Source organism: Takifugu flavidus, chromosome 2, assembly GCF_003711565.1.
Source record: "Takifugu flavidus isolate HTHZ2018 chromosome 2, ASM371156v2, whole genome shotgun sequence".
NCBI classification, from domain to species: Eukaryota; Metazoa; Chordata; class Actinopteri; order Tetraodontiformes; family Tetraodontidae; genus Takifugu; species Takifugu flavidus.
Genome location: NC_079521.1, coordinates 10,111,548 through 10,137,314, shown reverse-complemented (window position 1 = coordinate 10,137,314; position 25,767 = coordinate 10,111,548). Strand labels below are relative to the sequence as shown.

Sequence of the window (25,767 nt, the reverse complement as noted above, 5' to 3'; positions counted from 1 at the left end):
ATAGATGACCAGATTCCAGTATAATTCATCAGAATGTTTTATTTTTTTTTAGTCTGAAAATATATACAGTAATTCAGCAACAGCTCAGTAAAGCACAGAATTAGACAAAATACACAAGAATAAACTAAAATTTAAAAAAACTTGGAAACAAATACATTTAAAAAAATCTTAAAACGTAAAAGTAAAATTAATGGTATGGCAACAGGAAACAGCGCAATTGAACCTGCGTTTAAAACAGCGCCCACTAGAGGGCGATAATAATATGCAGAAACCATTTTACAACAGTCTTTTTCGTCATACAACAAAAGTATTTACTTGGGAAATTCTCTATTCCAAACAATAACCATTATAACATCATTATGATTACAATGATGGCACGGCATAACACATTTTTGAGTAATTCGCTCTTTGAGGAAGAGGTTTCTGCCGGAACATATCTACTTCCTGTCCACCGTCTAAACTTCCGCTTGGCTAAAGCCACATTTAGCATTTCGTTTTGTGCGGAGTTGTATACATTTTTTGTTGTGGTTCAACTGTTATCGTCGACCAGACAGCCATGTCTAGTCGAGAAACCCTCAGCATGAATCTGCCCCCGATCCAATCCACGGCCGGAGCCGTGCCGGTCCGAAACGAGAAAGGTGAGGCATAAAGAGTTGGTAAACGACTAGCCGCGTGCTAAATAAATCGGTTAATGTAACGTAACCTTATTAAATGTCTTGATTAAGATACTAAACAAAGTTTAAAAAAACAAACAAAAAACTATAACGTTGATGTAAATAAATCCCCACAGACAGTCACTGTATAATTTGGACTCTGTTTCAAGCGAGATGCTAATTATCTTGTAGGAATCGTTGGAGGTCCAATGAATTTCCCACCTAAAGAATCAATATAACTATTGGTCATTAAAGTTGCTCATATCTGTAACACTATGTTCAGCATATACATATGCAAAAATAATAGCTTAGTCTATGGACGAATATGCTGCTGATGCCCCACAATACATATAATAATCTATACATTATATAATAAGCAGGTCATTTCCACACATATTGTGACTTACATTCATAGTATAGTATATATTGTACATAAGCAGTATTATTACAAAGTTACATAACCCCCTCTTTCTATTTTGCTAGCAGACAAACCCTGGCTGTCACATAATCTCCTCACCAAATTTGACCAATCCCCCCCAGTCTGCATATTTATTAGAGGTCCTAACATCTCTGCACTTTCTAGGTGAGCTGTCCATGGAGAAGGTGAAAGTGAAGAGGTATGTGTCAGGTAAACGGCCAGACTATGCACCCATGCAGTCATCGGACGAGGAGGAGGAGGACTTCCAATTTATCAAGAAGGGAAAGGAAATTGAGCCTGAGGTGGAGCAGGAGGAAGATGATGTCTCTGACCCTCGTCTCAGACGTCTTCTCAATCGAGTCTCTGAGGATGTGGAAGAGAGGTACCCGCTGGCTCTGAGGATTTGATTCACTTATTGTGGTGCTGAAATCTGCATTCAAATCAATGCTGCTTCTGCTTCCTGTCCTCACCAGGCTTGCAAGACACCGTCAGATTTCAGAACCTGAAGTTGTAGCAGAGAGCAGTGAGGACTCTGATGAAGGCACTTGGCACCCAGAGCGGGAGCAGAGCAGTGAAGAAGAAGAAGAAGAAGAAGAAGAAGAAGAGGAGGAGGAGGAAGAGGAAGAAGAAGAAGAGGAGGAAGTGGACGATGAGGTTCTAATGTTTTTTGCATTTAATTTTATTGAGCATCCTGAACACAGAATTTGTGTTGCTTTAGGTGGGTTTAGGAACCGTTTTATGTGGAGCATTGTTTGTGCTGTGCAGGAAATTGAGAGGAGGCGAGCAATGATGAGGCAGCGTGCTGTTGAACGGAAGAATGAGGAGATGGAGGTGATGGAGGTGGAGGAGGAGGGGAAGTCTGGTGACGAGTCTGAGTCCGAGTCCGAATATGAAGAATTCACTGACAGCGAGGACGAAGCAGAACCACGACTCAAACCTGTCTTCATCCGCAAGTAAAACACCACAACGCAGTGCCTGATGAACACTCTTGTAGTGGAAACGTGTCCCCTAAAGCTTCTGATTTTGTCAAATTTCCTCTTTTCTGAATGACAGAAAAGACAGAATCACTGTGGCAGAGCGTGAAGCTGAGGAGCAGAAGCAACGAGAGCTGGAGGCCGAGGCTAAGAGGCAGGCTGAGGAACGCCGGCGATACACACTCAAGATAGTGGAGGAGGAGGCAAAGAAAGAATTTGAGGAGAATCGAAGGACATTGGCAGCTCTGGAGGCTTTGGATACCGATGGAGAGAATGAAGAGGAAGAGTACGAAGGCTGGAAAGTCAGAGAGTTGAAACGTATTAAGAGAGACAGAGAAGCCAGAGAACTGTGAGTAGAGGGGTGCGATTTTCATTAATTAAAACATAAAACACATTAACATGGTACTAAGAAGGCTAATGTGGTGTCCACCCAGGATGGAGAGAGAGAAGACTGAAATTGAGAAATTCCACAACATGACAGACGAAGAACGTCGGGCTGAGCTGCGCAACAATGGCAAAGTTATCACCAATAAAGGCACCAAAGGAAAATACAAGTTCCTCCAAAAGTATTACCACAGAGGGGCCTTCTTCCTGGTGAGTCGCACCGCCAGCTGGACCACAGCAAGCTCCATTTGGATCAAACGACAATAAGACCTCACGCAAAGTTTAAATGAAACAGGCAGAAATGTTTCACAGTACTGTCATTCAAATGTTGTGACACCTAACACATTTAAATGTGTTGAGTCTCTTAAAAAAAAACCCACACATTTTTAATATAATCATTTAAAATTCTTAAGTACTGTAAATCTGGCTTATTGTCCCACTCACCCCCAGAGATTGGAATAGAGATAAAATGGACCATTGACAAGATTCTAATCCTAGATTTTACAAATTTGAATGTCATCAAGGTTTTGAATAGTCTTGCTGTTAGAGGGTGAATCTTGTCAGATAGAGGTTCTCTTAACTGTAAATGTCATCTGCTGCAGGATGAAGAGGAGGACGTCTTCAAGAGAGATTTCAGCGCACCGACTCTGGAGGATCACTTCAACAAAACCATCTTGCCCAAAGTCATGCAGGTTAGCCTTGTCACGGCACCGGAGGCACAAGCTTTGAACATGACCTTAAACTCTAGGTCATATTCTGCAATTCTATTATTTTATATGCCATCATCACCTCTCACCTTTACCCCCTCCCCATCTGTCACCAGGTCAAAAACTTTGGTCGGTCTGGGCGTACCAAGTACACTCACCTGGTGGACCAGGACACCACATCGTTTGACTCTGCCTGGGCCCAGGAGAGCGCCCAGAACAGCAAGTTCTTTAAGCAGAAGGCAGCAGGCGTGAGAGATGTGTTTGATCGGCCCACAGTAAAGAAGAGGAAGACTTAAAACTCTAAACATACTGCATCAGTCTCAGCTGCAGCTTCAGACTGCTTCATCTGATGATCTTGGACTGACTCCACCTAAAGCTACTGGGAGGCACTTCTCCCAAGTTAGAAATGTCAGGTGGATATTTGTCACAAGTTTAAATGGATATTTCTGTTTTAAAAGGTAAGATTTTGCTTAAGGGGCATTTCTACTATCGGATTTTTTTTTTTTCTTAGTGATATATTGTGGACTACTGCATTTGGACACCAACTGCTCCTTCAGTTTTATACCTGTTGCATTGTAAATCTGTGTACATTTGTTCAGAATGATGAACTTTACTCTTCCCACACGGTCTTTCGTTGTATATTGAGAACAATTCACATTGGAACTTCAACTGTCTGAATAAAAATTGTATTTTCAATTTTTCAGAGGAAGAAATTCAGAGAAACATTCGTTACAAAATTTAATTTAACAATGGGCACAAAAGTAGGCATGTCAACTTAAAATGAATTGATCTTCAGGGTCCAGTCCAGGATTGTTGTCTGGATGTTGTTGGAAAAAGCAGTCTGCTGTTTAAAATGGGCTCAGTTGGTCAGAGTCACCAGGGCTTCCACGACATTCCCCATGTGTTCCCTCAGACTGCGTTCAGCAACAGCTCGGGAAATCTCCATCTCAGACATCTGCAACAGAACACAGGCGGTGACAAATCAGGCAAATTTCGGCCAGGCTGCAGGAAAGGTCAATGTGTCGCGTTTACATCCTCCAGCCTCAACTTGAAACATTTGATGTGAATACTTGTCGGGCTGGATGCTAATGAATGAAAGCTTCACATACATCTTGACTTCAGTTCTGTCCTTGTCACCTAGCAGTGTTAATGGGAGAAAATCTGAAAACCTTTCAGCATATGTGCACTTGTTTTCTAAAAATGTGGGCATGCCATTAAGTTATTTAGCCAAAATCGATTCATGGAAGTAAAGTAAAGCAGCTTACAATTAACTCTACGTCCTCTTTCTTGATTGTGACTTTGGCCAGCTCCTTTTCACTGAAAGAAAAAGTCAATTTTGCATTCAGTTTAAGTCTAAATAAGTCAACAGGGCACTTTGGTGAAGGCTTCTGCTGTTCTTACCGTTCTTGTTTAGCTTTCTGTTCCCTTGATCTTCTGTCTCCGATCACCGACATGGCCTGAAGACATATGGGCACTTGTGATTATTACCACAGCTAAATGTCTCTATCCCGTCTTAAGATTATCCACAATGTGTGAAAATAGTTTAGTGATAATGGTTTGCACAGGTGATTTTCATAAAGCATTCTGAAATAAAATAAAACGGGAGGGACAGCTCCAATGAGACTATGGGTCACGAAGTCAACCAACCACAATACGGAAATAACGAGTCTTTCAATTGGCAGTCACGGCATCTTTGTAGAACAATGTGCTTTTAGAAAACTAGGGGGTTAAACAATTTAACTGTGTGTCAATTTTAACTCTTTTTTTTATAGTTTGCTGACACCGCAGCCTGCTGGGGCCGCATGTTAGCTAGCGTCAGCCTGGTTTCTCACCGTTTCTAAATCGGAGCTGGAGATTTCCTTCTCCTCGGCATAGTCCGTCACTCTTTCCAAATCTGCGGCCCCACTGTCATGTTTCCGAGGCTTTTCTGCCGGTTTTCCAGTACAGTTTTCCTCTGCTTCCAGATCCAAATCGACGTCCCCCTCTGCCGCCATGTTCGCTCCAGTAAGCCCGGAACAAAGAGGATGGTTCCGATCAACGGCGGAGGGATAATGGAGTAGTACCGGAAACGATAGATTAAAAAGAAAAGGTGTAATAATTATTAATTAAGAGTATTTGTATAGCATGCAATGTTAAAATTTCGTTCAACTGTAATTTCTGCATTGTAAACAAAATCTAAAATAAATTTTATGCCCCTAATAAATATGGACAGTAAAGTAGCGGTCGTGGGCGCCATCTGTTGATAGATTAGTGTATTTCTCTGTCACGTCGTGGTAAATTAGAATTCAAATGCGACGGTAGAATTAGAAGCTATGCGTATTTTTTTTTTAATATAAATGAAAATGCATTGTAGTAGTAGTAGTAGTAGTACCTCACCCATTAAGTGATAATATATATTGCGGAGGGTAACTGGAGGACAAATCGTCACATAGCCAATTAATTAACTATTATAGAGGAGTTTCTTTATTTATTTTGTTGGGGTTTTCTGTTTGTTTTGTGAATTCATTTTAGTAAATAAGTTCTAAATGATTTTAAATATTTTTTTAACTTATGGATGATGTAGAAGGACAATAAATGGATTATGCTGACTTTTAACAACATCACTCAGTGCTCCTCCTTCTTCTATTCCTGTTGCTTTTAAGAGGTTTACTTTTGCTTGGATAGCCATTCAAGCACAAGAACAGGATTCTTGTGAATTTTCCAGATCTTCTGGGTACTTGAGCTCTTTTCCATCCACCTGGCAATAATCAGATTAAAGCAAAAGGAAACCTGCTTGCGGCTGAGCTAGACACTAAAACCACACCCGTGCTTTCTGGCTTTTCTCTCCTGCCCTTCAGAGGATGTGTGTGGGGTCTGGAATCAGGAGAAATGGAATGGAGGACAGAAAAGCGATGCTGTCATCACACCAACCCGTTCATCCTGCTGTATGACTGATGACTTTGTGAATGTGTGAAGACTCATTGCCTCGTGATGTCAGGGCGTAAGTTGCAAGCTCAGGTAAGTCTGTGCAGGATGCATCCAAAACATCTTTGCAAAGGTCAGAAAACTCGCTCAGAGTCAGACAAAAAGAAGTTTCACCAAAAGCTGTTTGTTTTTTCTGCTTTTACATTCTTGAATGCCAAAATGTGTCTGTTATGCATGATTTATATAAATAGACTCTCTGAATTGGAAACTTTAACTTCCATCTAAACCAATAAAAGCCACAGGGCCACCAGGTGATCAGTCACATAAACTTGTTGGATTTTTTTGTGCTTTTCTTGTGAAAATAATCCTTAAAAGTTCTCTCTTTGACACTTTGCTCGTGTCAAATTGAACTATAGGCCCTTGAAGATTTCATGCAGTCATGTCACATTAATGAGTGGGAACATTGTGTTCCTGTGACACTTTTTCCTGCCACAGTATGTGGATATGTTCACACCTTTCATAATTGTAGTCCTTTTCAGCTCAAACAGTGAGCCAAAAGTGGTTGCATTTTCATCCAAATGATTTTATGAATGGCACATTTTTATTGTCTGTTTTTCCAAACAAGCCTGGATCTCAGCCAAGTGTTATTGCGCAACCCTGCTGTAGCCATAGATTGAATGCTTTCGCTCTAGCGCCGATTTGCATCCGCTTATTTGGTTTCGTTTGTTCTCTTTGGCACTACCTCCTCTCCCACAAGGCAGCGGCAATTATCCTGGAAGTGAAGGGGGCCCCTAGGAATGCCCGGCCTTCGGCTCCCCGGACCACTCAGTCAACATGTGTTTGTTACAGGGACGCCACGCAAACACAAACTCATCGTAGTCTGAAGCCGGTTTAGGGAAACTTTTGAACACGGCTCTCCACAGGTTGTTGAGATGTCATCCATTGACAGATATTATAGATATGTTCGATTTTTACCTTATTTCCAAAGGGTGACCTGCTTTATTTGGTCACTACATTAGAGGGATTATCGCCACTACGCCTTTATAGTTCTGTTTTAATTGTCCCTGCACCAGTTTGTAAGCAAAGATTAGTGGTTTTGGAGATGGGACCACATTATCATGCTCCAAACGTTTCTGACCTTAAGGCACGGCTGAGTCATCATGTTGAGGCTCAATCTACCCCCTGTAACACCTGCTGACGAGCCTTCACAGTGCAACAGAGGAGCTCCTCTGTTGCACTGTGAAGGAAAGTGTCAGGTTCTAGTTGCTCATGGAGGTCATGGGTATTAACAGAATTAGCTGCTCTTCTGCGTAATAATCCCACAACTGTGAGTTCATTCACTAGGTTTGCAAGGCCAAGCCTCTTAACACTGTCTGAACTGAGCCGACACCTCCGCATTTAACCTCTCTCTTCACTGGTCAGGTCATGAAAAGTGGCCCGTTGATAGACGTCTGCCTCTCAGAAGGAGATACAGCACATGAGTTCTTGCACCTTCTGGTAATCTCCCACCACAGTTCAGTGGTCAGTCAGTCTCTCACTTTATTGCTGAATGTCTGACTTTTGGATATCGACACATCTTTCTGTTCCTTTCCTTTTTCGATCCATCAAGCCAAAATAATGTACAGTAATGCAAAGTTTGATGTCTTTGACCAGCACAGGGAATAGATGTCCCAACAATGGGCCGTTTCCAGTTAAATTGCTCAATATTTTAAGTACATTTTTATTTTTAGTAATCAGTGTTAGGAAGTGAATTGAGCTTTATTATCTGATAAACTGATGGAGGTCCAACTTCAAAATGTGGGCTAACGGTTGACCTGCTGCTGCTGCAGAGAATAATCCGAACAGCGCGGGTCAGACAGAGGCTGGTTTTCAGAGGACATTTAAAACTTCCCCTGATTGTTGCAGCAGGATAAATCCGTATCACCGTGGTCGGCGAGGGCTGAGCGGAGCGCTGCTCCCGGTGACCCACTTAGGCTCGTGAAGGTCAACGTGCCTGAGAGGACGGAGATGAGAACAAGGATGGGATTATCCCAGTGCTCCGCCCTGCACACTACCCGAATCTAATCTCAAACTCTCCTCATGCACTCAGCTCTTTTTTGTCAGATGGCTCCGCTGCATCCCCCTAGTGCAGCTGCAGCATTCAAGCTGTCAAAATGACCCCGAATCCCAACATCGTGTTCCAGGATTCTGGATGACCGTTGGTGCCTGCTGACAAAAGAACCCGCTGCACTTTCTTGCACATAATTTATTCTTATTTTATTTATTCTTGGACGCGAGGAAGATGGCTCACCATCACTTTTTACACTTTTGGAAACAGTTTTACTTTAAGCCAAAATCTCCTAATGTTAAGGAAATCTTTAGAAAGGGCCTGTATTCAGATACAGGTCGGCCCCGTGGTAACTACCATGGTAACTAAGATCACCCTTGGTGTCATTTTCATGTAAAACTATTCGAACACAATGTGGAAAAACTGAACAAGTAAAAATGATCAGTGCAATTGGTCTCGTGTAATAAACTAATTATGCAGATCACTTTATCTCCAATTTTTCTCCTCCGATGCCCTTTCAGCCCCCCCAAAAGTGCCCCCAAACTTCAATTGGCCTATTTATTAATAATCTGTGAGTGCATGTAGGGCTGCGCCTGGTTGTGTGTGGATTCCATCACAGACTCGCTGCCCCATTTCGGTATTTCTGGGGCAATATTCAGCCATGATAACTTATTAGGATTAGAGAGGTGGCCTCTTTCTGTGAGCGCCCGGGTTGGCTGAGGCCAGAGGTAGATGGGCGGCTGTGAGGTGTCAAGCGTGAGCATCTATAAATCACGCACACAGAGTAACTGTTTAATTTTCCAAATCTGGATTACAGTTTGCTACGCCCAATCCCACTGTAGTATTTGCACCAGCTGGGGGAAGGGAAAGTAAGGACAGATGGGACTGACACATGGTCCCTGTCGACCTCCTTCTTCTCACCCCTCCCTCCTCCCCTCGCCGACTCTCTGCCTAATCTGAGAGGGTAGGACAGGAGGAGGGTGGGGGAGGACGCTGGGCATTCACCACCACCTCTCCCTCTTTTCTGGCAGCACCCACCAGAGTCACAGAGCCAAAGCACGCAGGATGTGGGCAACAAAACAACCTGTTCCCCAGTGAGGGTGGACTGAAAGCAGCCGAAACGGTTCTCATGCCGAGGGCCTTGGCTGCAGCCAACTCCTCCGGACTAAATTCATTGTTAATCCAGCATAAGGAGGACACGGAGGGGATAACCTGCAGGACTTTAAGCTCTTACTTTTTCTTCCTACCCATTTTTCTGAGCAGAGCAGTTGGTGGAAGTTTGGTCGAGGCCATTTTGAAGATGTGAATTTTCCATCTTTGGCCAAACCTGTTTGTGCTGGAAGTTTATGGCCAAATGTAGAGTGGTGGTAGCCGAGGAGAAGCAGGTTAGAGGCACGATGTCGGCCACTCAGGGGATGAACCGCAGTGGCATGTACAACTACTTCCTCAACATGGTGGCCTATCAGGTGAGAGGTGCTCGTAACGGCGGCCCTTTTACATCAGATCTGATACGGAAAAAGATTTTTTGGTTTGTTTTTGGGGGTTATTTCTTGATCGAAGACACATTGGAATTTGCAATAAACCCATTACTGTCAATTATTACCACATCTCGGTCGAACAGGAGGAAATATTTCACATCACTTTGCTGCTGCAGGACTGTGAAAATCATAGACTTTGGGGCACTGTTTTCTCCCTGACTTGAAAATTATAATAATCCTGTGAAATATTTGGTCAAATATTTAAGATTTTTATCACTGTATGCAAAATAAATTCAGTATTTAGTAAAATGTGTCGTGCAAAACAGAGTGAATACATCCGCTGGTGTCATTCCTGCAACATCTTGAAGCAAAAGAAAACAACAATACTTCCCAGCATGGTGAAAGTTCCATTTGACCTTATCAGTATATCAGTGTTGCGTTCAGATAAAGCCCTGCTGCTTTATTTCCCACCTCTGGGTGATGATCAATGTAATGAGAGACAGAGAGGTCAAAGCACCTCTGTTGCCTCCTGCTGATGTGTTGCAGGAAGTGAATAAGACCCTCAGCCTTTTATTTAAAAAGCAAAAATGTAAAACATTCTGATAATGAACTCTCTTAAATGAGTGCTGGATGTTTATGTTCTGCCTTAGCCTTGAATTGAAGTTATTTGCTGGATACTTTCTTGTGTTTGTGAACAAGCTGCTAGTTTTAATTTGCAGGGTTTATGTTCAATCACAGAGTTGCTAACATGACTGAACGATAATATGAGCAACCTCAGTTTGAGTCATCGGGTTTGACCACCATAAGCAGGCATTTGTGCTGTCCTTTTTTTGAGCTACTGTTCGTGATTGAAGTTCTATTTTTATCCATTTGTTCACTAAATGAGATGATGGTGCATAATCTCTGCATCATCCGTCAGATTATATTGTGTCCTGCTGCTGCACATGAGGTAGACAGCATGAACAGATCTGCTGTACCTGCAGCAACCTGTCTCCAGAATATTGTTATTTCTGTTGCAATCCCACTGAAACTGAAAGCATCACTTCACATAGAGCAGAAAAATAGGCCCGTTTGCTGGACTGAAGGCTTTTCATGACTGTGAGGATGCAGCGGAAACTCTAGACTTTAATCTCCAGAGTTTGCTGAGGCAACAGACAGCTCGACTGCATCTTAACCATCGCCCTGTGCAGCTCTGATTTGTCAGTCAGAAAATGTCAAAAATTGATGGACAAAATGACCTTTGAATGTCTTCAGACAGCTTAGATATAAAGTCCAAACTAGTAAGCAGGCAAGCCCAAAGGACATTTGAATGTGACGGAATTTGGTGCAATTGTTAATTTTGTCTGTATTTTGCACATAACAGTATCAGACATGTAAATATAAAAGAAATGTTTGTTTAATTTATGCCTCACCAACTCTTGAATTGAACCTTTTTCCCATGGATACAGTCTCACCAATTCAACCTGACTTATCAACTACAAAGCAAAAATGTTTCTCATAGACACAGTTCCAGAAAGGTTCCTGATAATACCGGTCGGTGCTGTCGGCCGCTTCTACCTCACATATGCAGTATGTGTGGATGTAATGAGGCTTCACCTTTTGATGATTGCTTCACCTTAAAATACCTATAGCCTGAATGTCCCCCTTCCTTAAAGGAAAGGTGGCCACAATATAAAGTATATCTTGGTGATTGTACATGACAGAACCATGTCCTGATGGGAATAAAGAGCACCTGGAACTGGACAACTGCACGTGTGCAATGAACTGAATGACTTAGGAAATGGAACATGAATATGGTCTCGTTGAATATTGTCTCGGTTATGTTCACAGAATATGTTATCATGGTACCTGAGCATCATCAGTCATTTTTGTGTATTTAAAGTCTGATACATGCTGGGACAGTTTCATATATATGGAGCTTCATAAGGTGACGTCTATGTCTGCATGCAGGCACAGTTATGAGTCTCATCACACATTTGCAGCAGTTTCATCCTTGCGTGTGCACATAAGCACAAATTGAAGTGTGTTTCCTGTTCACAGAGGTTGCTCATTGCTGCTTCGTCTGCTTTTATGTGGATGCTTTGTGCACATTTTCACTGGTTTACCTGGAATGGTGGCCGTGCGGCCTTGTCCTCCCCCCTCTCCTCTCCTCAGATATGCTGTTGTTGTGGACCAGCGCCGTGCTCGCTCTGCTGTGCCTTCTGCCCGCCGGTCAAATCGTCCACCAGTACGCGGGTGATGTACACCCTGTTCCACATCATGAGCTGTGCTGTTTCCTGCCTAATGCTCTCACGCACCGTCTCTGAGCTCGTCAGGGAGAACGTGAGCACTGAACCAAAACACCTGAATTCCCCTAATCTCCGAAAAAACCAGACTATAATCTTAAAGGATGGTGCCGATATTTTTATTGTGTGTGTCTGCATATTTTTTCCAGGTGCCTTTCTTTAACGTGGTGTGTGACCAGGCGCATGGCGGTGGTCACTGTGAGATGCTTGTTGGATACTCAGCAGTTTACCGAGTGTGTTTTGGCACTTCCTGTTTCTACCTGATGCTGGCGATCTTCCTCATAGATGTGAAGTCCAGTCAGGACTTTAGAGCGCTCATCCACAACGGGTCAGTTCCATCCCTCCATCTACCCGACTGCAATTCCTGTATTTTTGTATGTTTATTCACTACATCTCACTCTTAAATATGACTTTCACACATTTGTGGAATCACAAGGATGCAACATTCTCCTCATCATCATCATCTTCAACAGCAGCAACAACAACAATCCGCTGTCTCATTCCCAGAACATCTTAAATTAGCCGTCTGTTTTCTCCCGCGCTGTCTCTCACTTGAGCTGCTGGTCTATTTAAAGCCCCTCACCTGTCACACTTTCCATTGCGCCGCTGTAGATTAGAGCCTGACATTGCTCAGATTAGGATCTGACAGGCTGGACTAGATTTTTCTCTGGAATAAATCCACTCACTGAGTCCATCAACTGCTACAATCAGAATCATGACCCAGAGGCCTGTTGGAACCTTGACGATCCAGATTCATACAGTGTTATGGCTTAATCATTTTAATGATTTAAAAGAGTGATATAATCTTTATCTGTTGGGTTTTTTTTTAGTTTAACACTGATGCATGTAAAACTTCAGTTTGAATTAAGTTCTTTGGAAATATCTCGACAGCTTCTGGTTTCTAAAGTTAATCACCCTGCTTGGAATGTGCACTGCTGCCTTCTTCATCCCAACAGAGTCCTTCCTCCACGGTGAGAAACTGCACCCTGTGAGTTTGTGTGCTCTTATTTGATTTTAATGTGATAAACTGGATGGATGGGTGGATGGATGGATGGATGGATGGATGGATGGATGGATGGATGGAATTACGCACATACTTAGCAACAGTTCGACCTATAGTCCGCTAGGGGGCAGACGAGTCCTGAAATCTATCCACGTTGCCTCGCAGCTGTGAATTATTGCACCATAAATCTCTTCTCTTTTTTTTTTTTTTTTTTTTGGAGCATTAATCTGGCTCCCAATACAACCCTGATATCAGACTTCTTTGTGATTTACAACCTGCCTCAGCCCACCAATACAAATCATTTCACTGTTTTTCTTCTTTGTCTCAGCCTGGCATTATGTCGGTGTAGTGGGAGGATTTGCCTTCATCCTAATCCAGCTCATCCTCATCACTGCTTTTGCACACACCTGGAACAAGAACTGGTGAGTGAGCAAGCAAAAATGATTATACTCCATATTATGTTCAATCATGACAAACCATGACACAAAAACCTTTAGGACAAACTTCTTCTGTCACCTGTGTCCACACACACATCCCTGACCTCAGCGACCAGCTTCTGACCTCTTCATCGCTCTTTTTTTGGCTCAGTGGGAATAAATCCTTGCAGCTGATCACCACATCTGGTGGGAAAACTGAAACCAGCAGCAGCAGATAACTTTGGGGTGACGTTTTTAGAGTCACACATGGGCACGAGGTTTCTTTGTCCTCACATTTCTGGCCTCGTCATCTGAGTGATTTCATCACATTGTTGCAAATAACAACAGGCTGGAACTTTGTACTGTACTTAATTAGATTGTTATATATTTTTATATACAAAGTTCGGCCAGTCCAGAACTTTGTGGCCCGGACAACAAAAAGGATCTTTCTCTGTTTTTACTCCTGAGAATTATTAACAGGCTGTGCCTGGAGGATGTTGTGCTGCATCCTTGCATCACACTGATCCCATCAGATGTTAAATATTGTCTGGAAAAAGAGCGTTCGGGATGCGTTCGTGTTCATCTGTCAGGTTGCGTAAATCACAAACAACCACCAGAACTGTGCCTCATTCGCTCTTTCTCATTTTGTTTGTGACGTCCACAGCTCCCAGCTGATCAATAGATGACACAATTACAGCCACTTCCTTTAGTTGGTCTTCATCAGTTGCCTACTGGTCAATGTTCCCTGTCTACATTTTTCCATCGTGGCCCCACCAGACCGCTCCTCTACCAGCCGGCACAACCCAGATATTATTTACTGCATCCAGCTGTTTGCTGTTGCACCATCAGTCTGAAGTGGTCTAAAGAGGATCCATTCACCCGGGATGTTTTACAGATCTAAAAAAAAAATCCTCTACAGTGAAGAAATATTAAAGGATTGAAGGGAGTAATCTGTCTGCGTCTCCTTTGCGTGGGTACGGCGCCACTACAAAGTCATCACGTGCGCGGTAATCCAACTGGTTTGCTGCAACATGCACAAGAATGTCCCTGCAAGTTTTCAGTTCCAGGACATTACTCATAACGCCAGTGAGAGACAGTCAAAAACAGCGCAACCGATTCAAGGATAAAAGATCATATGACATCTTTGCTACTGCCACTGTGTTTGAGCTACGTTAGAACATCATCTACCTTTGGAACGGTGTTTGGACACACAGACCTGTCCACTGCAACCTTCTGTTAAAGGAAGAGGCAAAGAGGAACCTGCGGAGCAGTCGTCTGCCATTAAGTCTTCGTACAGCTGCAGGACGTCAGGAGAATCAGGAGTGAATTTGATTCATCCTGTCTGCACACAGTTTTTCAAACAGATTTTCAAAGTAAAAGCACGAGAGGCAGAGGACTTGTAAATCAAGATGTTTTTGCCTGATGTCCTTCAGGTTAACTGGAGCGGCAGAAAACAAGCGCTGGTATCTGGCCGTGATGTGCGCCACCCTCTTCTTCTACACTATCGCCACCATGGCCTTCACCTTCATGTACAAGTACTACACACACCCCATCGCCTGCCACTTTAACAAGGCCCTGCTGTGGATCAACCTGGGGCTCTGCGGCCTCATGTCCTTCATTGCTGTCACACCGTGCGTGAAGCAGAGTAAGTTGATGAAACACGTTTGCACATCTGTCATCGATGTTCAGCAGTGAAATAACACTTAGTCCACCTCTGCAAACACTCCCCCCCCCCTCAAACAGCACTGCCTCTGATAATGATTAGATGTGAGCTAATATTATGTTCCTTTAAAAAGCAAATGTTAAAACCAGGCCGGATTTGCCCGCACATGCCTGCTTTTTATGACCAAAAACATACAGAACCGCACAGTAGTAGATGTATTTATCCAGGTATTCTCCAGCACAGAGTGAAGTTTTGGCATGTTGTGCTGCAGGATTTTGAAATGTCAGTTGACAAAAAACATCTTAGTTTTATGTTTAAAATCAATAATTCAATGTTATTTTCCAGCACTCTTATCTGCCACACATGCTGCAGCTTTTCTATTCTTAATCATAATGTGTGTGTGTGTGTGTGCGTGTGTGTGTGTGTGTGTGTGTGTGTGTGTGTGTGTGTGTGTGTGTGTGTGTGTGTGTGGTGTGTGTGTGTGTGTGTGGTGTGTGTGTGTGTGTGCGTGCGTGCGTGCGTGCGTGTGTGTGTGTGTGTGTGCGTGCGTGTGTGTGTGTGTGTGGTGTGTGTGTGTGTGTGTGTGTGTGTGTGTGTGTGTGTCTACAGAGCAGCCTCGTTCAGGCCTCCTTCAGGCATCCATTATCAGCTGTTATGTCATGTACCTGACCTTCTCTGCGCTGTCCAGCCGCCCACCAGAGAAAGGTATGCCAACTCTTCACACACACACAAACACACACTGAGACAGCAGGTTTACCTGCGTATCTTACTGGTTTGCTCCCAGTTTTACTTGCATGTCTCCAGAGGGAGGATTGATCACGGTCACTTTCTATCTGGTCATGATAACATCTGACCTGCATTTGCTTACTCAGTACATCAGAGAAGAAGAGAGAGACAAAACTTTCATGATTTCGCTTTAATTGCCTCATAATGGCCAAGGTGAGACACGGGGCCTCCTCACCTCTGAGTTCAGAGATGTGATCAAGGGTTTACATCTTGAAGCAGATACAGACTCACCGCCGGTGATGCGAGGTGTTCGGACATGCTGTCTGCTGTCCTGTGAGTCAAGATATTCATCTGACATTCCTCTTGGATGCATTGATGGTCAGAGGGGCAAGGAATATAGTCACCCATAGGACAGAGGCCATTGGCTGTTTTTCTTAGAGTCATCTGCTTTAATAACCATAAAAACAGCCAAAAAAATGTGATGCAAAAAAGCACATATTTATCATATATGTTAGACTGTCTGCTGGAGTATTTTCCATCATCTGATCAAGACATGTGACCACAGAACTGGTTTTGCTGGGCGGGGTAATCCACTATTATACTATAGATTACATCTGTAGTGTAATAGTTTTATTTTTAAATTTAGGGCCACATGTAAAGTTCTGCTTCCTTTCAAAATCACTTTGAATCACTTTTCTGTAATTTTGTATACAAGATGAATTGGTTTTCTGTTTGTGTTCTGCTTTTGTTTTGGTACTTTATTCTGCTACCTTGTCATTGATGGACAGTGTTTCATAGAAACTGAGTATGTCTGTGTGAATGTACAGTATGAGTGTGCACTGTGTGTGTGTGTGTGTGTGTGTGTGTGTGTGTGTGTGTGTGTGTGTGTGTGTGTGTGTGTGTGTCCTAAGGGCAGTGCAGAACTTTGTAGCAACTTGTTGAGGAAATATGCGCTCAGGGTCTGTTATAAAAACACCTTTTCAACGACAGTGAAGTGCTCGGTGTCACACAACAAACACACACATGAACAGTCCGCTCTGTAATATTAAATTTCCACCTACTGGTTCCTTTCTCAGATGCTTTAATTCAAGGGTTCAGCACTTGTCACTTTAACACGTCCAGGCTTGCACGCGCGCCACACACACGCCAGCCCACGTGTGTGTTCGTGTGCGTGTGTGTAAGACAAATAGATCCATCCTCATTGCTATTTCAAAAGGTCCTGGTCTCCAAAGTCTGTCCCTGGAAGGCTCAGTCTGCTCTGTGACCTCACTATCATGCAAACACACACACACTCACACACAGACGCACACACACACACACACACACACACACACACACACACACACACACACACACACACTGTCAAAAGTCAAAGGCATAACAATTACTGTATGTGTGTTTGTGTGTGTGTGTGTGAGAGAGAGAGGGAGAAACAGCAGGCTGTATTTAGCCAATGTTTTCTCTGAGCTCATGTCGTCAGTAATCACTAAAGAAATGAGTTTCAGAGGAAATGAAATGATGGGGAACAAAACCCCTTGTGGTGCTGACTACTAAAGGTCATCTGTCACACATTGAAATATCTTAAAGACTCGTTTAAGAAAGTCCGTTTTCTTGTCGCCAGTTCCTTCCTCCGGTGATGGTGAACATGTTGTGGTTTTCTGTCTCAGTGGTGTATCAGGGCATGAACATGACCGTCTGTTACCCCAGCGTGGGTCAGGACGGCATCCAGAACGAGGGCAACGCCGTGGCCATCATCGGAGCCGCCATCATGTACTGTTGCGTCCTGTTTGCCTGGTGAGCCCATGATGTCATCGCTGACTTTCCTGACAGTTCGAGGTTAAAAAACAAGCCATCAGCTTTTTCTGTATCCCTGCAGCAATGAAGCGTCCTACCTGGCAGAGGTGTTTGGCCCCTTCTGGATGATCAAAGTTTACCGCTATGAGTTCCAGAAAGCCACCTGCTGCTTCTGCTGCCCTGAGGAAGAGGAAGGTTTGTACAAGCTGCTGCTGCTGCTGCCACACTGACCTCCTTCAAGACGTCCGAATAATTACAAGAGTTCTGATTTTCTAAATGTATCCTTCTCAGTTGAGGAGGAGTTTGTGATGGACGACGACAACAAAGGCTGTCAGAAGGTGATTCATAACGAGACCCAGAGGGTGGCGTACAGCTACTTCTTCTTCCACTTTGTCTTCTTCTTGGCTTCGTTGTACGTCATGATGACGCTCACTAACTGGTTCAGGTTAGTTAACCACACCCTCTTGCTTCCATACATACTAAAGTTAAGATGCTGTTGAGTTCAAACCAAAGAATCCAATGAATGATTGCTGCAGTTACGAATCAGCCGTGTTGGAGACCACCTTCACCCACGGCAGCTGGTCTACCTTCTGGGTGAAGATGTCATCCTGCTGGGCTTGTGTCATCCTCTACCTGTGGCTGCTCCTGGGTCCTCTCTGCAGCTGTCACTCCGAGTCCAGACCTCGGCGCTCACGCATCAAACGTCGCTCGGCGTCCTGCCGCCATGTTTCCGTCAGCGTATGACACACTCTGTCTGTGGTCAGGGGATTCCACTCCCCGCCTCTCAAGAGGATTCACGGAGGCCGCCGGGGTCGTGGGGTTGAAAAGACTCGCAGTGCTCTGCGATCCGAGCGAGTGGAGAGCTCGGCAGATCGGACCCAGGCCCAACATCACCGTGTGGACGTCATGAAATGAAGCCACTGGTGGGAACCTGAACGAGGTCATTTGCCAAAGGGATCAGAAGGGGTGAACACCCGCTCTCTAAAGTGTGCGAGTTACAGGATGTAGGCATAAACATGGAAAGATTTATTAAGTGTAACGGTAATATAATTTTCACTTTCTTAGACTTTAACCCTATATTAGATGTTTTATAGTTATTTGGTGTAATAAAGTAGTACAACATCTCAAACACACCAATTTACTTCATCTGCAGCTGATCATTTTGGCTTTTTTCTGAGAGCTGGAAGTGTTTAGTGTTTTATTTCCCTTAAACTCATATATTATATTTTATATTTCATTTTGTACTGCAGAGTAAACAATAGTGGTTATGTGTGAGTTTAAATTGCAGCTGGACATGTTTTACATGCCCCCCCCCCCCCAACACAGATGTGGGTGATTCTGATTTGACCCGATAAACCAAAAACATTTTCTAGTTCTGCACAGCAGTGTTTATCTTGCAGGCCCCTGTCAGAAGGTGAGTTAAAAAAAATCCCTGCAGGGTTAAATGGATCGTATTAGAATGCGTAATTGTTTGCACTTGCTGTAAACAATTTCCATCACTGGCCTCAGGAGAAATTTAGCTGGTGAGTGACTAAGAGTGACCAGCAGGTGAATCAGAAAGCAAGGGTGAAGAAATCTGTCATAAAGTTCAAGATGGAACAAAATCTACAAATCCAGGCAACAAAAGTCACACTCTCATTACGTAAAATATTGCTCTGAAGTGTATTTTATTTAGTGTGTGCAGAAACAAAGCAGAAAATGTACAAATGTCGTCTTGTTGAAAGCGCTGCGAGACACAACCTCAGGTTCTGATGTTCAGCCCAAAGACAATGAAAGATTTGTTCGGGATGCGTTCAGGATTGTGGGAATTACAGATTATCGATCTTCTCTGCCTATTTCATATGTTCACATTCTCAGTGATGGTCTGCCAGAGAGACTGAGAGGCAGCTAATCGGGAACGTATGATGTAATTCAAAATTGCACGCTTGCATTCCCTTTTGCTTTACAGCTCACTAAATTCACCAGAAACTTCTGCATTGATTCTCTTGTTTACATTTTGTGTTACACTACTTTGTTTTGGATTTTATAAATTGAAACCAAGAGTGCTTAAACATAGAAAAGGTGCAGAAACACTGAGTTTCATAGGGGATCGCTGCTTTCTGCCTCGCACCTGAAGTCAAATGTTTTCAAGGTGTCCCAGCTGAGAGGACGCTGAGCTGTGAAGACTGTTACAGTTAATGAGCAGCAATCTGGCTCCTTCAAAACATACTTGCATAATTATATTGTCTGGATTCGATGTAGGGTTTTTTTTTTTTTTGGTGTGTCGTAGATATGGAGTTTGTCTTTTTTTTCTTCCAAATACATACTTTTCTTAAAAAAAAACAACTGTTCTCATGCCTGGTTTATGGTACACAAAAAACAAGTTTACATGTTTGGCAAACCCAGAACACAAAGGCACACAAGGTATTTGGCCAAATCTTTTGTGACATTTGTAACTCATTAATTCCAAACATCAGATTTACATCTGTTTTATATAAAGCAAAGCAGTCATGATCTTTAAAACAATGTATAATACCTCAAAGGAATAACACGGCCACAAAAATGTTAAATAAATGACACACAGTGTAAAGTTTAAACTTATTTATAAATACATTGTGAAGCATTATATTGTGAATATATCTTGAGTTAAAACAATAAAAACACACCCTTATAAAAAGCAAAATGAGCCAGCAAATTTAATCTAAAGTTGTATCGTATTTATTTAACTCCTTAATCCTGATTTAGACAAAAAACATAGATGTTCTTTTGATGGTGTGCGGTCTGCTGCTATGCTGCTAGCCTACGTCATCTAAAAGCATACCAAGTTTACATCAAGTCTAAATGTTTGTGTGTTTTTTTGGATTTACCAAATGTTTACTGCACGCTCCAACTAGTGTTATATAATTTATAGTCATATAGGTACAGGAGGTCAGCAGCATATGGTTCAGGCATGAGCATGAAATGATGCCGTGTTCTACTGCAGGAGGCATAAGCTGCCTGAGAAAACCATAATTAATGTCTGAAATCTGCACGCACACAGATAGGCATCTACGTTCTTGTGTGGGTCAGAGGAAGGAAGTAAATGAAAGGAAATGTAACATTTGGTGCATTTGATCCGCTGTAAATCCTGCATGTTTTCATCGTGGCGGCAGTGACGGATGAGGAGTTCTCCATGAAAACATCTGTGGTTTCGGGGGGCATTTACTGCAGCCAGGGCTGTGTATGCATAACAAGTGCTCAAAGCCTGGAGTGTGTTTCTGTTTTACTGCTTCTCTTCAGCGGGCTGGCTTTACATCTAAACAAGCCCCTAGTGACAAATGGCAGAGTTCTAATATTTGACCAGAATAGCTGAAGCAGAGAGAAGAAGCATCAGCTGTACAAGAGTGGTGTTTCTTTTATATATATGCATCTGTCCTGCTGTTTTAACTCACCTTTCTAAGCCAGAAACAGGAAGATAGCAGAAAAACTGCACAAACCTTTGGACAAGCCAAAATGACTGGTTTCAGAGTCCATAAGAACATGTTCACGAGGTAATAAAAATGATTTAAGGCAGCTATAGGAGTACATTTATGCATGATCACACTGTCGACTAACAAATAAACACGTGAAGTACGCTGACCTCCGCAAAAAAAGCAGAAAAAGTGCAAAAATCTGAAATGGGTGTGGAAAAACAAAATCAGACACCGCTGCATCAGTTTTACTGACAGTCCGACTCTGAAGGCTGCATCCATCAGCTGCACCTTTAAAACCAAAGGCCAAGGGAATAATTAATCAACTTTGGGTTCTGCCAGTCAGGCTGATGCGACTGCAGGCCAAATCCATCCACCTCATTGTGTCATCACGTCTCCGGGAGGATAATGTGTCACACCAAATGCCAAATACCGGTAGGGTACGGCTCAGTGAGCACAAGCCTGAGGCCTCCGAGCTATCAGATCCATATCAGTCACACATCCACGGGATGTGTTGGAACACAGGATCCACTGTCAGTGCCCTCTGAGCTACAGGAGATGTATGGGCGAGCTGTAACATCAAAGATTTTGGCACTAAATGCTTAATATACCAGTGCTGAGGTGATTTCCCCCCCCCCCAAAATACACTAAATTGCATCCATGTTCTTCTCTTTGGTATGTTTAAAGGTGGATTCGAGCATCCACCTAAAGTGCTCTCTGTGATACGGCAAGCTGATGAAGTTCTTCTGCGTTCTAGTATTTTTCCAAGAAGGTAGAACAATGAAGGAACTCCCGCTCTCCTCCTGTGGCGTCACTTGGAAACAGCCGGATCATGTGATGATCAGAATAGCTGAAGCAGAGAGAAGGGGGCCCGATTAGACGTGATCTAAAGCGTCAGGACGATCCTGACGACTGTTCTGCGTGTTTGTGTCCTCGATTCCCGCAGAGCTTTTCGTGCTGCCGCAGCTGCTCATCCTCTCTGGGTCTGTACGGCACCACGTAGCTGTCCTCCTCCAGCAGGATCCGGTTCAGCGTGTGCTCGTAGTTGATGTGACGGCGCACCATCAGGATGTACTGCCTCCCCACCTCTAAGTGGGGGCAGTCGCACAAATTGGGGGCCCAGATGAACTCCCTGTGCTCCAGGCGGAAGCTGTTCCTGTAGGTGTGGATCACCTGCACGTCGTAGCGGGTCTCCTCGCCTCTGTACACCTTCCCAACCACCTTGGCCCGGAAAACTAACAGGAAACAAATTCAGTTCAGTTAAACATTCATTTACTCTGGCAAGTTTCCAAAGCATGAAAGAAAAACATCGTAAACGCTTCCAACTCACCAAAGTCCTTCCGGCAATACTGCCTCTTGCGCTCAGTTCGGCCTTTAACTCGCTGACATTTCCCACAATTCCCTGGAAAACCCAAACAGACACAAGTTCACGTATCGCTAGAAATCACCCATTGTTTTCACGCAGGGAACTACTGAACGTACTTCCAGGTGCAGGTTGGGGAAGAAGGTTTCTGTGGTTCTCCTGCTCCGGTCGGGGCAGCGCTGGCTGGGGGGGGCGCTGCTGAGGAGACTGGCGTGGCAGCTTCACGGGTCTTAGAACTGTCAAATGACACAGTTTCATCTTTTGTTAGGTCTACGGGGCAGCGGTAGCTCAGTCTCTAGGGGACTGGCCTTAGATGTGGAGGGTTCTTGGTTCAAGCGCCAGTGCAGGCCCAACTTGGGAGGTGACACGACACCTTCAGAGCACCACTGAGATACCCTTAAGCAAGGTACCAAACACCTAATGTTGAAAGAGCGCCCTGCAAGAAGCTGGTGAATGTGAATATGTTTTTGAAAAATATCACCAGTTCCATCAGAACCAGTTAGTTTTATTGAACCAATTTCATTAAAATATGCTTGTTCTCAGCGTTTTGGTCTGTTGCAATCTGAAGAAGACACAGTCTGTTTTGCGTTCCCATGTGAATGGGGACTTTTTGGATAACAGGTAGAATGCCACAAGTAAGAAACCATTATTTGGATCACTTTCACTGCCAAAAACCGCTTTACAAAACAAAAACCTTCTGTTCACAGCTTCATAAAACCTTCATAAAACCGTCCATGGTGAGGCAGAATCAAAACAGACATTCCCATTAGCTTTTAAAATGAATATCATTCTAATCATGTTATGTCTCAGACATTAAGAAAAATCCTCAATTGTCAATTTCCCCGTTGCCATCAAAGCCATCAACACACTTTTTGGCATTAAATCAGGTTTTCTTTGGCAGGATTTTGCTACATGTCTCCACAGACAGATTCATTAATTTACAGTACATGTCCTCGAGCCGCCAGAAGAGTGTTTTTAAAACGAACATGTGTTCTGCAGGCTTATCGTGATGGAGATACACCAGCTGCTTCCCTCCCAGCAGACACATTGGTCCGCAGACGAAGCCATTTTTATCTCAAAAATGGCAGATAAACAAACATAGACCTCATCATAAACCCTAAAACTCTAATCAAGACTCACAATTTCCTGGTAACTGGAAGAATCCTGTAAAGCTACTTACACCAGTGTGGTCTGGTGGTGATGGGAGGTGCACGGGTGGTGGTGGTGGCTGGAGTCAAGGGTTCATCCCAGGGAAGGTAGTTGGCGGTGTGGTGAGCTTGACGCAGCGGGCTCTTCCTCCCATGGTGCAGGGCATACTGGTCTGGGGGCAACCAGTACTCGTACTCGATGTCTGGGTTCCTGTCTGTGGCAAGAACCTGCACAGGTGCACAAAACAGATGAAGCAGAAACCAGCCACCATAATGCTGCCGCAATCCACATCTATTTTTTACACTGGATTTATTGTCCAGCTGGAATATTTTTATGCGCTACAACACACATCGTCATTGAAATAAACTAAATGTGAGGCCCGACAGCCCAGGCTTTACTTAGTTCTTCAGCCCTGGAGGAGGCATTGAGGATTTACTCAGAAAATGATCACCACTTACCTGGGTTGATATCGGTAATGCTCGTCCTGCTGCAGTTAAACAGTGAATACAAGTTATCTGCAGAGCTTGAAGTGTTTGTTTTGATTGATGAGGGGGAAAAAATAACCACCAGCTTTGGTAGCAGATTCTGGAACAGCTGCGCATTAAGTGAGACTGGAAACGATCAACTGTTTATTAAAACCCGATGCCTCCGTTGACATGTTAAACACACAGCAATTAGCAGAATGACTGCAACCACAGTATTTTGCAGAAATGTTCGAAACCTTTATAGCGAAGGCCAGCTTTCTAACAATCTGCTAAAGTGTTGGGCAATTAACAGTTCCAAGAGGGGAAATGATTCAGATGCATATTAGAAGTCTCACCATTAGATGAAGATCCTCTCGGGTGGGCCCAGGCACCTCAAAGCTCTCCCAGGTGTCCGCAGAGCGGCGGTACAACAGTTTTGTCCCAGCTACATTGTACTCTCCTGGAATGCTGATCTTCCAGTCACCATTGATCACAAACTGGGAGCGACCATTCTGGAGGGCTGGCGAAGAGGAGGAAGAGGCTATTCAGAGAGGTCAATAGCTGTAAGTATGAAAATCTACATCTCCAGAGAAGTGGGACATTCTGAGGTGAAGCTATGCTGTCAGGCGGAGAAATAGCCCAGCTGGCTCCATATGGCAGCTGTCTGTTCTCAAGCACTAGAGAGGGATTACCCATGACATGAAATGGAAACAAGCACCTTCACCTGCCGTGGCCCCGCGTTCAGAAAAAGCTCTTTACAAGCCTCCCTTTTCTGAACCACAGCAGGCGCCGGGTTAACAATGGCTTTATTTTCGTCTCAGAAACAGGGATGAGAATAGATGGCCTCAAGTTGAAAACAACACGGAGCGTCCAGATGGAAGTGCTGGAGCCCTCCAGCCTCCAAGGAGAGGAAGTTACACACAGTCTAAGACTTTAATTTGAAGCTCCTGATTTGCACTGAAGCCACAGTGTGTGTGTGTGTGTGTGTGTGTGTGTGTGTGTGTGTGGTGTGTGTGTGTGTGTGTGTGTGTGTGTGTGTGTGTGTGTGTGTGTGTGTCTTACCGAGATAATTCCTGCTGTTATCAGTAACTCGGATGTGAGTGGCTCCAGCTGGTATCATGGCCACTTCGTTGTATCCAAAAGGTCCACCTGGCGAGCAGAGATTCAGGCTCAAATGTTTGGTGCTTTTAAAATAATTCACAGGTTAAAAGAAAAAAGGCATTTCTTTTCATCTTTTTTTATAGACTCAAACAATTTGCAGGGCTGAAAATGAGACAATGAGACCAAGATGATAAACAAGATGAGGTAAAGAGCCTACGTGGCCCCGCTGTAAAATAATTAAAGTGCTGAACTGGCTTAGTTTGCTTTGGGTCATGACTGTCAGAAAGACCTTTGTGGCCTTGCGTCAACAAAAGATGAAGATCAGGGCTTATTTTGGGGCCAAAGAGCAGACAGTGCACGACAAAGAGACTCTCCAGCATCTGAAGTGAGAAGCTCCTACATCTGCGTAGGTGATGACGCCCACGTTAACTTTGACCTCTGTGCACGATGGCAGGAAATGTCACAGCGGGTCAACGTTGAAAAAATGAACACAGAACTTTTAGTGCTCCTGTAAAGAACACTGATATTTGGCGGCTGTTTGTATCGGCTGTCATTTTTGTGATCCAGCAAACATGCTTTCTTTGCTCGTCTGTCGTCGGATTGGCGAATAATTGCAGCGTGTTCGGTATTTTATCACTGAAATCACAGCGATTACGAGCGTAATTCTCTCTTTCAGAGCTATAATTCATCACTGATTTCCTTGCGGTTTGCATATAAGGTCAGATTCTGTAATTAAGTTGTCACCTCGGGTGGTTACTGCGGCAACGGTGAAAACACAACAGAAGAAGAAGCAGCAGTAGTGACACGCTC

General features: G+C 43.7%; 4 protein-coding genes across 4 annotated transcripts in view; 2 read left to right on the top strand and 2 right to left on the bottom strand.

Annotated features, from left to right (window-relative positions):
• Positions 1-410: 410 nt before the first annotated feature.
• On the top strand, positions 411-3,832 carry mfap1 (microfibril associated protein 1). Its single transcript, XM_057021531.1, has 8 exons — positions 411-638; positions 1,237-1,453; positions 1,545-1,725; positions 1,837-2,024; positions 2,125-2,394; positions 2,480-2,639; positions 3,032-3,121; positions 3,253-3,832. Exons 1-8 carry the CDS (start codon positions 557-559, stop codon positions 3,430-3,432), a joined length of 1,368 nt encoding a protein of 455 aa, XP_056877511.1. The 5' UTR covers positions 411-556; the 3' UTR covers positions 3,433-3,832.
• A 29-nt stretch (positions 3,833-3,861) lies between these two features.
• hypk (huntingtin interacting protein K) lies at positions 3,862-5,170 on the bottom strand. The gene is made up of 4 exons (XM_057022056.1): positions 4,969-5,170; positions 4,538-4,593; positions 4,402-4,453; positions 3,862-4,091 (listed from the first exon to the last, which is right to left on the bottom strand). Exons 1-4 carry the CDS (start codon positions 5,128-5,130, stop codon positions 3,996-3,998), a joined length of 366 nt encoding a protein of 121 aa, XP_056878036.1. The 5' UTR covers positions 5,131-5,170; the 3' UTR covers positions 3,862-3,995.
• Positions 5,171-9,114: 3,944 nt separating this feature from the next.
• serinc4 (serine incorporator 4) lies at positions 9,115-20,114 on the top strand. Its single transcript, XM_057021487.1, has 11 exons — positions 9,115-9,553; positions 11,720-11,887; positions 12,000-12,178; positions 12,742-12,821; positions 13,182-13,275; positions 14,703-14,914; positions 15,542-15,637; positions 17,326-17,452; positions 17,535-17,647; positions 17,744-17,897; positions 17,989-20,114. Exons 1-11 carry the CDS (start codon positions 9,434-9,436, stop codon positions 18,194-18,196), a joined length of 1,551 nt encoding a protein of 516 aa, XP_056877467.1. The 5' UTR covers positions 9,115-9,433; the 3' UTR covers positions 18,197-20,114.
• The window catches only part of adamtsl5 (ADAMTS like 5), a 19,710-nt gene continuing 13,043 nt past the window's right edge, over positions 19,101-25,767 (bottom strand). The window contains exons 9-14 of the mRNA XM_057021453.1: positions 24,919-25,005; positions 24,213-24,376; positions 23,424-23,619; positions 22,363-22,479; positions 22,211-22,282; positions 19,101-22,115 (exon numbers count right to left, since the gene is read on the bottom strand). Coding sequence (XP_056877433.1) covers positions 21,775-22,115; positions 22,211-22,282; positions 22,363-22,479; positions 23,424-23,619; positions 24,213-24,376; positions 24,919-25,005 — 977 coding nt within the window. The 3' untranslated portion in view covers positions 19,101-21,774. The remainder of the gene's footprint in view (positions 22,116-22,210; positions 22,283-22,362; positions 22,480-23,423; positions 23,620-24,212; positions 24,377-24,918; positions 25,006-25,767) is intronic.